Source organism: Triplophysa dalaica, chromosome 18 (genome assembly GCF_015846415.1).
Source record: "Triplophysa dalaica isolate WHDGS20190420 chromosome 18, ASM1584641v1, whole genome shotgun sequence".
NCBI lineage: Eukaryota > Metazoa > Chordata > Actinopteri > Cypriniformes > Nemacheilidae > Triplophysa > Triplophysa dalaica.
Window position 1 is genome coordinate 1,603,204 of NC_079559.1, and position 12,865 is coordinate 1,616,068.

Here is a 12,865-nt window from a genome sequence, read left to right on the forward strand (position 1 = left end):
CACAGAGAAATGGAATTTCCATTGTTAGATTGATGGGGAGGGAGGTTGTTCTTGGATGATGTTTTAGAGAAGCGTATTTGGCATTGCAATGTTTATTTCACAGCACATGCGGAAGATTTTTCATATATCTCTTTAATAGATGGCTTACTTCTCCAAGACATCAATGATTGACATAAATAGACATAAACATAGACATAAATGATTACGTATGATATTCGTCTCATATATTTCAGAATTCTCACAAATGTTTGAGAAGAAATCTCAACAATGTCAAGTCGCAGATTTTGTCAATGTAAGTCAATATTCATGAAGATCTCAATATGAACTCAAAAATTTCTTGTAAAATTTACAAAAAAATCTACTACATTCATTTTACGCCTCCGTACTCTTTGTGTTCTTCAATAATTACGTCTCATGAACAGTTTTTGGACTTTGCGCGAAACGCAATTCAGAACTCCAAATCTGAGCTATGAAAGAGCAACTTCAAGGCATTAAAAATGTCCAGTAAGCTATAAAAAATGGCAACTGCATATAAATAAATCCCTACAATATAAACACAATTTCAAACACAATTTCAAGAAAAAAAACACTTTCTTGAATGTGATGGTTGGCAACAGCGCATCTGAACGACCGTCTATATCAAGTGGTTCTGTAATTTGGCAACATCACAGATTCATTTGGCTGCTTCATGTTTTACTGTAGAAGCCAGTTGCTCCCCAGTCATCTTTTAGTCGGAGTAAATACTGTGGTATTTGTTAAAGTACTGTATTTATTCCTGCTCACACTGGTTAGTAAATGCCGTTGAGGATATCTACGGTTTGCACTCGACACAACTGCCGGTCCTTTTATCCCTTCAAATCCCGAGCGCCTTGCAGAACATCTCTAAACCATTTCCAGACTCACCGCATTTGACAGCAACAATAACAGGAATAAACACAGCCAACACACACACACACACACACAAGTACAAAGTTGAAATGAGTCTTTTTCATGGCCAATTGGAGATGGTTGGGGAAAAGCTCACAGAGCAAAAGTACAACACAGAAAGGCTAAAGCAGAGGAGTGATGCTGAATGTGGTCCAGTCTTGAGCTCATGATCTGATAATGCTCGGCCCGAAGGTGAAGAGAGTCATTTCCACAGCATCACACGCCACAACCAAGGTCATTCAAAACACTCTGAACTTCAGAGTCTATCTGAGGTGTCAAACATCGTTCAAGTGCATATTGTTTATGCAGACAGAAACAACAGTAAAGCAGGCAGTAAAGCGTTTATTTTTTCTATAAGGTCAACTACAGTCATGACAAATTACCAGTTCGAAATAAATATTGCTTAGCTGGTGAGTTTAAGCAGAAAAATATGTTATCAAGTACAAAAATGCGTTGAAAACTGTCTCCTTACCACGGTTCATCATGGTAAACTTATAATGATTATAATTGTAGCTGTCGGGAAAGTTTTAGTTGTTTTTAAGCACATGGGTAGTTGACAAATACACTGTACATGTGTCCTATGGTGTGACATACTGTAGCAAAAACAAACTGTTAATAATACAGTATATTGTTTAATATTATTAATATTTATACTTATAAAATTGCATAAGTTATATCTTTATTGATTGTTTTTTTTTATTTAGCGGTCACGCCACCATTTAAACATTTATTTGTCAACTACCTAAATAAAAATAAATACATAAAGTAACCTACAATGTTACGTTTTAAACAGAGATGGCGATAGAGAGGCAAGTTACTGTCAGAATGTTTATGTTTAACTATGACTATACAAAAATTAACCATGGCTTTACTACAAATTACACCCACCACCAAAAATGCAGCTATTATAGTTCAAACACACAAAATAATCATGTTTCTCTACAGTTTAACCACAGCATTTGTAGTTTACAACTAGTAAGCATTCAGACAAAACGCAAGGATACTACACTTTTACTATATTAAATATACATTGTTTTAGGAGTATAGCTGCGTCCCATTTCGCATACTAATTTTTTGAATACTATTTATGACGGATAGTATGTCCCAAACCATAGTATGCTGAGATGAGTATTCTCAAAGTACCCGGTGTACTGTTTCCGGTGGAAATTTCCAAGTGTGAATCCATGGACACGTAGCGGCTGATATTACCCAAAACTCACCGAGAGGGCAGAGTTTGAAATAAATGAAATAAAAGGTGCTGCTCTAAATTAATAAATGTAAGTATACAGTAAACATAACAAAGGACATAATGAATGAAAAAATACCTAAAATGCAACGATGAGCTGGATTTTGATGTTCGTGAGATTTAAGGATCACGGTGTCGTCTAGGCAACAATGAACACTTCCGTTTCGCATTAGTATGTCCCAGTACGTCCATACTGTTTGGCTATGAACTAAAATGTATATACTGTTCCATAACAAAAGCAGTAAATACTTAAAGGGCATAGTATACGAAAGTAGGCGAATTGGGAAGAAGCATATGACTTAAAAAGCATCCACTTTAACGGCACAAGTAATACAAACGTGACCTAGCCTAAAAACAAAGAGACTTCGTTTTAAATTCAGAATATATGAATCACATAAATCAAAGGTTATAACTACACACTTTATATTAATACAACACTGCTAATGTTTTTCTTATCCAGATAAATGACTGTGTGCTCTGACCGACTGCATATTTCTGTAGCTTCCATATTGGTCAATGTAGGTCTACACATTTCAGGAGAAAAGATGACACGCTATTTGCAGAGGGATCTCAAAAGCCTGTTCCCTATTGGTCCAAATGTGTCCTAAAAGAGACGAGCTGGGCCTTTTAGCCCGTCCTTTCCACCAGCGCTCACGGAAATGCCATCTGGCTGGTGTGAATTATTACCACGGCAACGGCCGTGTGACCTGAGACCAAGGTCACGGAAACCTGTAGCCCGCGCCTATAGCTGGGTGATGTCTTTTATGAGGTTAGATAAGGCCAGAGTTTATACTTATGAAGACGTCCTATCGCTTAAGAAACAGATTTTTGAGGCATAATCTTTTCATCTGGACATATGACAAATGCGGTCATGACTTGCGCAAAACGACAAAGATAGAAACTAGCCGTGAAGAAAAACGTTTTGTGTATGGTCCAACAAATTTGTGTGCTAAAAAAAGTAAATAATGCTCTGTATAAGTTCTGTTAAAAATCATACACACAAATTATTGTTTTTTTAAGTGTTGGAAATTTAATGAAGACTTTTTTCTCAGGGAAAAAATGTTTAACAACTAAAATATGCAAGACTACATTCACATAAAAAGACTAAAATTAAAGCTAGATTGAACAAGGATTTCATCGTATAAAATGTACGTTTTTCTCTCCGAAACTCATTTTTTTTTAAAAAGGACCGTTATTATTTATATCAAAAACTTTTATATCTAAAAATCACCCTAATGAACAATGCCCCCGAGATCAAACACACAACGCGTCTCCCCACACACGGGAATATCACAGAAACACCTCCGAGGATTAATGGTAGTACAGGAACTGCTGTATAAAATGATGTAATTTGAGAGCAACCAAAGCGACAAGCACAAGCCACAGACCCCAGCAAAAACATCATCTGACACGGCCAGATGCTCCGCTACAGACCAACACAGACAAAGAGCCTCATAAATCACCTGTCAGCCACAGATACCCCCCTCTCCTAAAGTTATTCGTCCGCCAGTCACCGTTCGGGCCGTTGGGGGGGGGGTCGGGTTTGTAAAATAAAAACTGGGTGACGGGAAGCTTTGAGATCTGACATTTTCCACATTTGGACACATTAAAGGTGTCGCGACTAACTTCCTGATTATATCCAGCATTTCACTTTTCCTCATCCACAACCAATCTCAACGGAGTCCAAGTTCAAGAGTGGGCGAGGTTACCCCAGGGACCGCCACAGACATGATGTCCCACGGGGGCCACGCGACAACATAACAAAAACCCTGACAGCACAGACTAAACCGACTCAAGTCAGAAAGAAGTCATGCAAATAAATCATGTGAAATAATAAGTTAACGTGTCACAATGTGCATGTGCACCAGATGACAAACTACATTTATGATTATAAGAAAAAACGTGTGGAAAATGTGCAGCGAATGCATTTACATTTAGGCATTTGGCAGACGCTTTTATCCAAAGCGACTTACATTGCTTTATCCTATACATTTTACATAGGTATTTGCAATCCCCTGGGATCGAACCCACAACCTTACCACTGAGCTACAGGAAAGCTTTTACGAAACAAAGACGACAAATAAGCCGGTTTGCCGAATGCGTTCATGGAAATAAAACGATCATGTTTTGGAGGTGCAACTGTGAAGTCCATGTGAACAATGTAATATGCTGTTGAAGCACGTGCCGGCTGCACACACATCATATTCAATCTGACTTAAACCGTCACAGACTGCAGGTGAGCACATCAATAACCTGAACCAGGTGTGACCTACACCAACTCCACAAGCTAACAGCCAAAACCAAATTATACGGGTTCTCAAATGCATACCATTCAAACATGTAGTTGAGAGGATTAATAAAAAATAAAAAGACAAGCCGCTGCGTGAGTTTTACTGACTGACTCATAACAACAAAACAACATTAACAGATGGATTTCATCTTAACATACGCTGTTTAACTTGTCTACGGAATAGAAATTCAGATAACAGTGTCACAAACACACCGTACAAAGAGATGCACATTAACATTTAACAATCCGATGGCGTGCAACTTCAAACGCTTCCAGCATCTTTGTTTTAAAAACGATTGAAACGAAATACAAGATGAGAATATAGCTAAGAATATACATAAGTTCCCGGGCATGTGAAAGAGACAGCAAAATGATGTATAAACAATCACAAAACCCCAGTTTTGAGTAACTATAAGATTAACATAAAGAATCATAATATCACGCAGTATTATTGTGACCCAGATATAATATTCTATCACCAGGTCCCTGCTGATTTCCACCGCAGAGTCCTGTTCTCCTGTCCTTCAACGGGACACGTCCTCTCACTAATATCTAGGTTTGTGTGCATTCAAATGGGTTTCTAAATAAACGTAAACTTTCATATTTGGCCCCTTGATCTTAAATATTGGCTCGTATATGAGCAATTTTCAGCACAATGCAGAAATAAACATCACACATTTGTCCAAAGGAGCTCTCGACGGAAACATGTTTGATCTCGGTGTCCATGAACAGGTTTGAGGATTGAATAACCTCAGTGTGAATGCCTGTATTGTGAACCAACTGAAGAGATGAGACCCTTCAATAACAACCTACATCAGGACCACTTCTCTGGACAGGCTTGAATAGCAATTGGCCACTCTCTCTCTGTCTCTCTCTCTCTCTCTGTCTCTCTCTCTCTCACACACAAACACACAGATGTGATTCCTCTATGGCATGGCATGCTCTTGTCATTTCTCATGTTACACAGCATCAATCACAGGAGTGAGTCTGCGCCCTCGCGCTGGCCGCGGCTGATTTACAAACATTAGCAGAAATGCAATTACACAGTCCGACAAGCGCGAACGGGAACGCAGCTTCCTGGTTATGAAGGGAACGTTGTGGTTATATCGCGACGCGACGTAGGGTTAATGGAAGCGTGCGTACTGCGGCTGGAACAAACGCGGAGCGCGCGCGTTTGAACGCGACGCACTGGTTTGTAACCTGTCAAAACAAAGCTGTTGTCTCCAACAGTAAAATACCAACAACAGGCATGTTTCCATGAACCCACAAATGCTCTTTAAAGCCCTTAAATATATGCAATTGAATAAAATAGTCGCCAATTCAATGGTGTTTACATCAAGTCTACTTAATAAAGACGTACAGAACATTCAACCTTCTTTTCTTGAATTATGCTCAACATAAGACAGAATGTAGTGTGTATTTGAATCATAACTTAGTACGGTACGATTAGTTTTTTTCAAGCCGTATTTAAATCAAACTTTCAATTTAGTAACATTAGATCCAATACTGGACTAATTCAGCCAAATTCATTCCGGCAAACATGCACACATTGAACCCTCGACACGAGCATCAAACGTTACCAACATTAAGCAACACGAATACTTACCGTTAACACTCATAACGTCATAGTAAATGACACGTCAACAATAAATGCATAAACTTTCCCAAACACAACCTCTACTGGTGCGACGTGTCAGAATGAGTAAAACAGATTAATAAACACAATAAGGAATAAATAAGCGATCTAAAGCTAACATATAAGTCAAACACATAAGATAAGTTTATTTAATAAAGTACCAGATGTATAAACAGCCGCACGAGCCGCGCGCGTCACCGTTCACCGTTAGCATGAGAATAAAACACATTACGCGGATAAAAAGTTGCACTCCACAGACGTGCAAAGGTATTAAAAGTTTCCGATTGCAGAAAAGCTCATGACAGAAGTGTTAAAATAAGGTTAAACGCGGCGTTAATGCGCGACGGTGCGCGCAGCGGCGCCTCCGCAGCTCTCACGCGCTCCTGATCAATGATTGAACCGAACAAAAGGCAGAAGAGGATCAATTACTAATAACTATCAATGAAACAGCATCCTCCCGTCCCTCTAAAGTCCCCAAAATGCACGAAACGCAAGGTGCATGAGCTCGTACGCGATCGCGTCGCACGAAAAAGGTGAGAAATAAGACCAACCTGAAGCCGCCGAAGATCAAATTTCTTCCAATATTGAAACATCGATCCCACATCGGCGGCCATCTTGAGCACAATATTCAAGAGCGGCTACAAGAAATATATGGGCTGGATTCCCCCCGTTAAACAGCGTTGACGATTACACTCCACATGGGAAAAAATGTTGAAAAAAATAACAGTTCTGGAAAAGCGGATGCGCACGAGAGCAGGTGCATGCGATATGAATGCATATGGATGCATAAGTGCAGCTCCCGGGATTATCTGGCCATTTGCACTTGATTTTGGGTTTGTTAAACTTATCAATACTGACGTAACGGGTTGATCGATAACGTCTGGGAACTGGAAGGAGAACAACGCGATCGTTAACCAATGCGCATCGCCATATGTTTCATGCGTAAAATCGTCAAACCTTTTTTAGCCGTTTGCATATCATTAACGAGGCACAAATAATGATATTTGCAACTTTGAAGGGATGCTTTGAAAGATTAATGTGGAGAATAAACAAATGATATTTAAGATGAAGCATTTTATGTGTGCTTTGACATCTGGGCTATTATAATATTTCTCTTGTGAATCATAAGTTAGGGTTAGAATCCTATATAACTTCTAGCCTATATTTAAAACAAAGGTTTCATAGAGACGTGGCTTAACTAATATAAAAATGTTAATGTGCTTTTCCAAGAATTTGGGGGTTTGAATATATAAACTGCTAATATAAAAAATAAACACAGATGTTATTTCTCCAAAAATATGCAAATAAATACAAATGGCACAAACCTGCACACAGTCCATGCAGTTTATCTTTCACAGCACATGGCTGATATAAAGGCATGCAATTTTTATATTTATTTGACATGTGTGTTTGTTATTTATCTCCGATATTGTTTTTAATAGAAAATGTAACAGCGTTTTCTCTTACACAAGACAGTTAAATACAAACAATCAAACCAAATCTGATCGCATTTCTAGGCATAATAAAAATAACACACAAATGTTCTGATGGGCTTGTATGATTGTTCCATCATTTGAAATTCTGAATAGACAGTTCTGCAGAAATGTTGACACATGCTCCCTCTTGTGGAGGTTCGTTTCCCTTGGACTGGTCTGTTACCCAAGTAGCCTTTACAATGAAGAGTATTTGTAACTCCTTTAACAAATACATGACAAACAGCATAGATGTCAGAGTCACTATCCAAATGACATGTTTTAACAGTAAGCGGTTAGAGCGGTTATGTGATGGCCATTAGAAGGTCATAGAAAAGAATGCCCTCAGTAATCTCACCTGTGACCGTACCCTAAGAGGAAGGTTTATAAATCACGCTGTGCATAATGCAAGTCGCAATTCTTGACACAAAACTGTAATCCGTTTAAAAAGTTGTTAATATAAGCAGAGGCAAGCTTTCGGTAAACTTTGTTTCAATTTTTCAAGGTGTGTGTGGATTTATTTCCCCGTTTAGGAAAACAGCGTGAATTTAGCATGTGAAATGTTCAGTTATCAGTATAATAATGTGTTCAAATGAGCTGGTTTAAGAGGTTAACTGCTCCGCTGGCTCGTGGACCGTGAGCAATAACTGCGCGAGCACATCTGTCATTCTTCCATCTGCTATTAAAACCAAAAGCAAGTCTATTTTTAAGCAGAAATATATTTGCACTTTGTAAGCCAACTACCGGGAATATAAAAGGTGCTTATTAAAAGTTTCTGTTTTATTGCTTTTTATTTATTGCTTCGGGGGGGAAAAGACTGCATCGGTCTTATAAGAAAGGAATAATATATCTTGTTTTGATACGGTTCACGGTTAAATTTGAAATTTAAATCAGTTCTGATATACAAGCCTGACGCACCAACACTTATTACTTTTGTTCAAATCTAAATATGTAGATATTTCACGGGTGCAAAGCCTCACAACAGCAGATAATCTGAAACGGGGGAGTGAGAGATTTGCATCTGCGGTCTATTAGAAGTCTATAAAGATGTGATGAAGTACTTACGCTAGTAATGACGTGAAATAAAAAAAACATTAACAGGCATTGCTGACCTACAGAAGTGATATGAGGGTTGACACGTGCACTCGGTGACGTATGTGCAATGGCCTAGATACACATGAATGTTTGACTACGGCCGGTAAAAATCATTCCAGGAATATTGGTCAGAGCTGCTGAACTCTGATATATTGATCGGCTCCATGCCTGAAAACAGAAGCTTGTTGAGACTGCCACCAGCTGGCAATAATATTTCAGTATGAAAGTTAGCATTGCATTGAGGCACAAGAAAACATGACCAAGGAACGGTCCATGGTGAAAAGACTTTAAAGATGCTTTGAGCCATTTTAAAACACGTTTTTTGAGTTGTGAACGGCCAAAAATAGGAAAACGGTTGGAAGGGTAAACTGTCTTTCCCGCTGTCAGCTTGTGATATATCGCTTCTAAAGTGGTAATCCAGCATTAGTGCACACTGCATGGGTTTGTCTACGAGAGGGCGAGCAGAGGTCGCGTTTACACACCTCCTGATAACATCATCATTATCTAGTACTGGACTAAACCTTTATTTCAGAGCTGATTGTGAAGTCAATGCATCCAATAAGTGTTTGGACACTTAAGGCCGTGTTCACACTTGACTTCTTTTTTTACAAGAAAAAGTTGACCCAGGCTCTCTATAGTAAATAGAAAAAAATTGGCCGCATTAGGTTACAAATAGCAGCCGAACGGCGTGACTTCGGAGGCAGCATCTGTGCACGAAGGCAGCCCAGAGAAACAGATAACGGGAGGCAGCGTAACGGGAGTCTATTTGATTATAAACAGAAATAAATAATCACATATTTAAAAAAAATACAATACTAATTTCGCTACAAATCCAATCAGAAGTTGTTGAAAGTGAAAATTAAACTTACATTTATACAAAACTATGTTGCAACGAGCGCTTCGGTCGCCATTTTAATTTTTTGAGCTTGAGCCTTCTCGACCAATCACGTTCCTCGCATGTTGTTATAGAAACGACAGGTCTCTGTCATTGGTTCGCTCTGAAAAAGGGAATTTGACGTAGGACATTTTTCTCAGAAAAGTCAAACGTTTGCTCCATAGGATTATAATGTAAAGCAGACGCTAACAGCTTCGAAAAAGAAGTCAAGTCTGAACACGGCCTAAGACAGGACATCGTCACAATGTCACGGCATTACATACTGTAACAAAGAAATCAATGCTTGTTGCATTTTTGCTCGGAGAGACAAACACCTTGAACAGCAATGGGTCACAAGTCATTGAACAAAGTCTTAAAAATGATTCCAGCAGGATTTGTTCACAGATTGCTTTGTTATCTAATGCAATGACATTTAAATGTGCTTTGAGTGTCCAAACTCTTTCTGGCACCACATTAGACAAACTCAACATTTAGTGTACATGCTAAAAATGGAAATGTAGAGTTTCTAACACATTTGTATCGCACTGACATAAAGGTAATTATAAACCGGCCTTTTACAAATGCAGCTGTCAATCATACGAGCAGACGTATTGTATGGTACAGGAAAGTCCGAGCTTCATCCCAACAACTGTCCAGTGTTAAAAACCACCGGGCGGCTGATCTAGTAAAGCCTTTTAATCAGGATTCTTATAATAACTTCTGAAGTCTACAACTGACTAAATACCATCATGGAAAATGTATTCATAGATGGGGAGGGTGTGTTATATTAATATATAAAAACAACGTTTTAACAGTTCTGTCTGATATCACTTTTGCTCGCTATCCTGGGATTGAAGAGTTACAGTTATGGTGAGTCTTTTAGAAACCTTTATGTTTTATATTGGCAAAGTACATGCATTTAACAACCACATATATATATAAAATATATACTTTGAGAAAACTGGTTAATTTTTGGTGCCAGGTCAAGATATTGGAAACTTTCTATCCATGCTTACATTAAAATACAGCAGAAGCTTTCTATATTTTCATACTAAATGTAGTACTTCACATGAACATTAAACAAAAAATTTAAAGATTTTTTTTTCCTGTGTTTGAAATAAACGCCAAATGTGTGTTTTTTTATTGAGGTAAGAGTTACTCAGACCCACTGACTGTTTTATTTATGATACTTTCAATGAGAAATTAATGGAAAATAATCAGTTTCTATTCTCAGAGATGAATACATAGGTTTTCATTGCACAGGAAGGAAACAAAGAAAATACGCAAGTAATATTTGAAAAAGATCATCATAACAGATCCTAATGAAAACACAAGTCTCCTGCTGAAATCTCTAATGTTTCTTAAAAAAACAGATCTCAGTTATCACAGCATCTATAGAAGAGATTTTATCAACGTCTCATGCTGTGCACACATTTGACAAGATACCAAAATCTGCAATCAAACATCAGAAGTCTCGACATAAACTCAACACAAACATTTCTCAGCTAACTCCATCAAAATCAAATAGTATGAGCAGCCGTTTACACATTTGCTTTGCAGCTCTATATTCATACTGTACATCAACAATAAACTCACTTGTATATATTTCTCCTATAAGTTTTGGAAGAAACAACTTTGTCGAAATGGATACACAATTGAAAACAATGAAAAAGCAACCTCAGAGCATTACAAATTTTCCGAATTTAAAACTTTTGAAAATACCCTTGAAAGAACGTACTTTACAGTTCACCTCATCCACAAGACAACTGAAAAATCGAATCCAGCCCGAAGGCCGACCCGCAGCTGTCCCGTGATGTCACCGATCAGAAATGCATCTCGCAATGTTTTCCAGATTCTGTGACATAAATGTAAATAGTGGCGATTAATCCTGTCTTGGTAGGATAATCTATCAACAGGCTCAGAGATGAGAGCGTCGACAGTCAGCGCCAGTTTATAATCCCACATCTGATCCATTGGCTGAGTGCTCTGCACTCTCTGAGCTAATTTTACATTTCATAGGGCAGCGCCTGTACATTTAAACTCACTGAAAAGATCATTTATTGCTCACATCATAACAGTTTCAGCGCTTCATTTAAGCATCAACTTTGCCTTAGATATACCATCTGAAATTTCTCATTTCTAGTGAAAAACGGACGTGCAACATATGAACAATGATTCTCAAATTGCAACATGACCACCTTATCAAACGAAAAACAAAACTAACAAATTAAACGAATGTGCGCACTCACTACTGTAAAAACAACACAATGTCAATGTAAAAACAAAATGTCCTATAAACACAATTTTTTCAGTTTTCTACACTTAAGTAAGTCGCGTTGGGCAGAAGTGTCTACTTATTGCCCAAATGTAAACAGTATGAAATATAGCATAAGCATACACCTGAAAACACTATTTCCAAGTAAACAGGCTGTGTTCTGGCCATGTACATTAAATATATTACATTACTGACGTCTTGCCTACACGTTATTTTTAACTAGGAAAAATAAGACAAAGCGAAGATTGACAGGTGTGAGATTTGAGAACTGACACATAACATGTTTTTGTAATTTATGTAAATTTAAACCTCTAAAGCGTTTGAGAAATGTACTTTCCATCCCTTAAAACTCAGCTCCGTCGATTACCTGTGTGTGTTTATGAAGCGATCATGACCTGACCAACATGGCGGCGCCGCTGACCACGACTCACCTGCGTCTCTGTCGTCCAATCAATGTCATTATCGGTCTAGCGTGAGAGTGCGTCAATAAAACTTCGTTATTTACAAACCAGATTCATTTTATATTTTGACAAACTTGCGATTTTTGCCGTCACGTCATATTCAGTAATTCCAGTGAAGTTCGCAACGTCAGCTCGGGTTTTGCGGCGCCGCTGTCAATCCCACAATCCAACTCCATGACGCCACGGCCACCGTAGATGCGAATTTAAACGCGCGCTCACCTGCCGACAAACGTCCTGACTTCGTTAATCGCTTTGAAAAGACATTGGGCCTCATTTCTGAAACATGCGTAAATAAATGAATAAAGTAATTCATTGAGTAATTTGCACATCAAACTAACCTTCCCGAAAACTCTCATCCGGATTCACATATACTTCTAAAAACGTCAGACTTGATAGTACAACGTATGTTAATGAATTCCATTCATTCGTAAATAACGCGTGCACTCACGCTCATTCATAATTAGCATAATCCCCGCCTATGAATTACAGATACGCAAATTACGTATCTAGGAATGCCGGAATCCCTGGACTTCATTCTCTGGTTTGGTTACATTATATTGCATAAATGCATAATATACTAATCGGCTAT

General features: G+C 38.3%; 1 protein-coding gene across 1 annotated transcript in view; it reads right to left on the reverse strand.

Annotated features, from left to right (window-relative positions):
• Positions 1 to 6,753, reverse strand: part of cux2b (cut-like homeobox 2b) — a 119,818-nt gene extending 113,065 nt beyond the window's left edge. The window contains 1 exon segment of the mRNA XM_056773094.1: positions 6,651 to 6,753. Within this exon segment, the coding sequence (XP_056629072.1) occupies positions 6,651 to 6,713 (63 nt within the window). The 5' untranslated portion in view covers positions 6,714 to 6,753.
• Between the last annotated feature and the right edge of the window lie 6,112 nt (positions 6,754 to 12,865).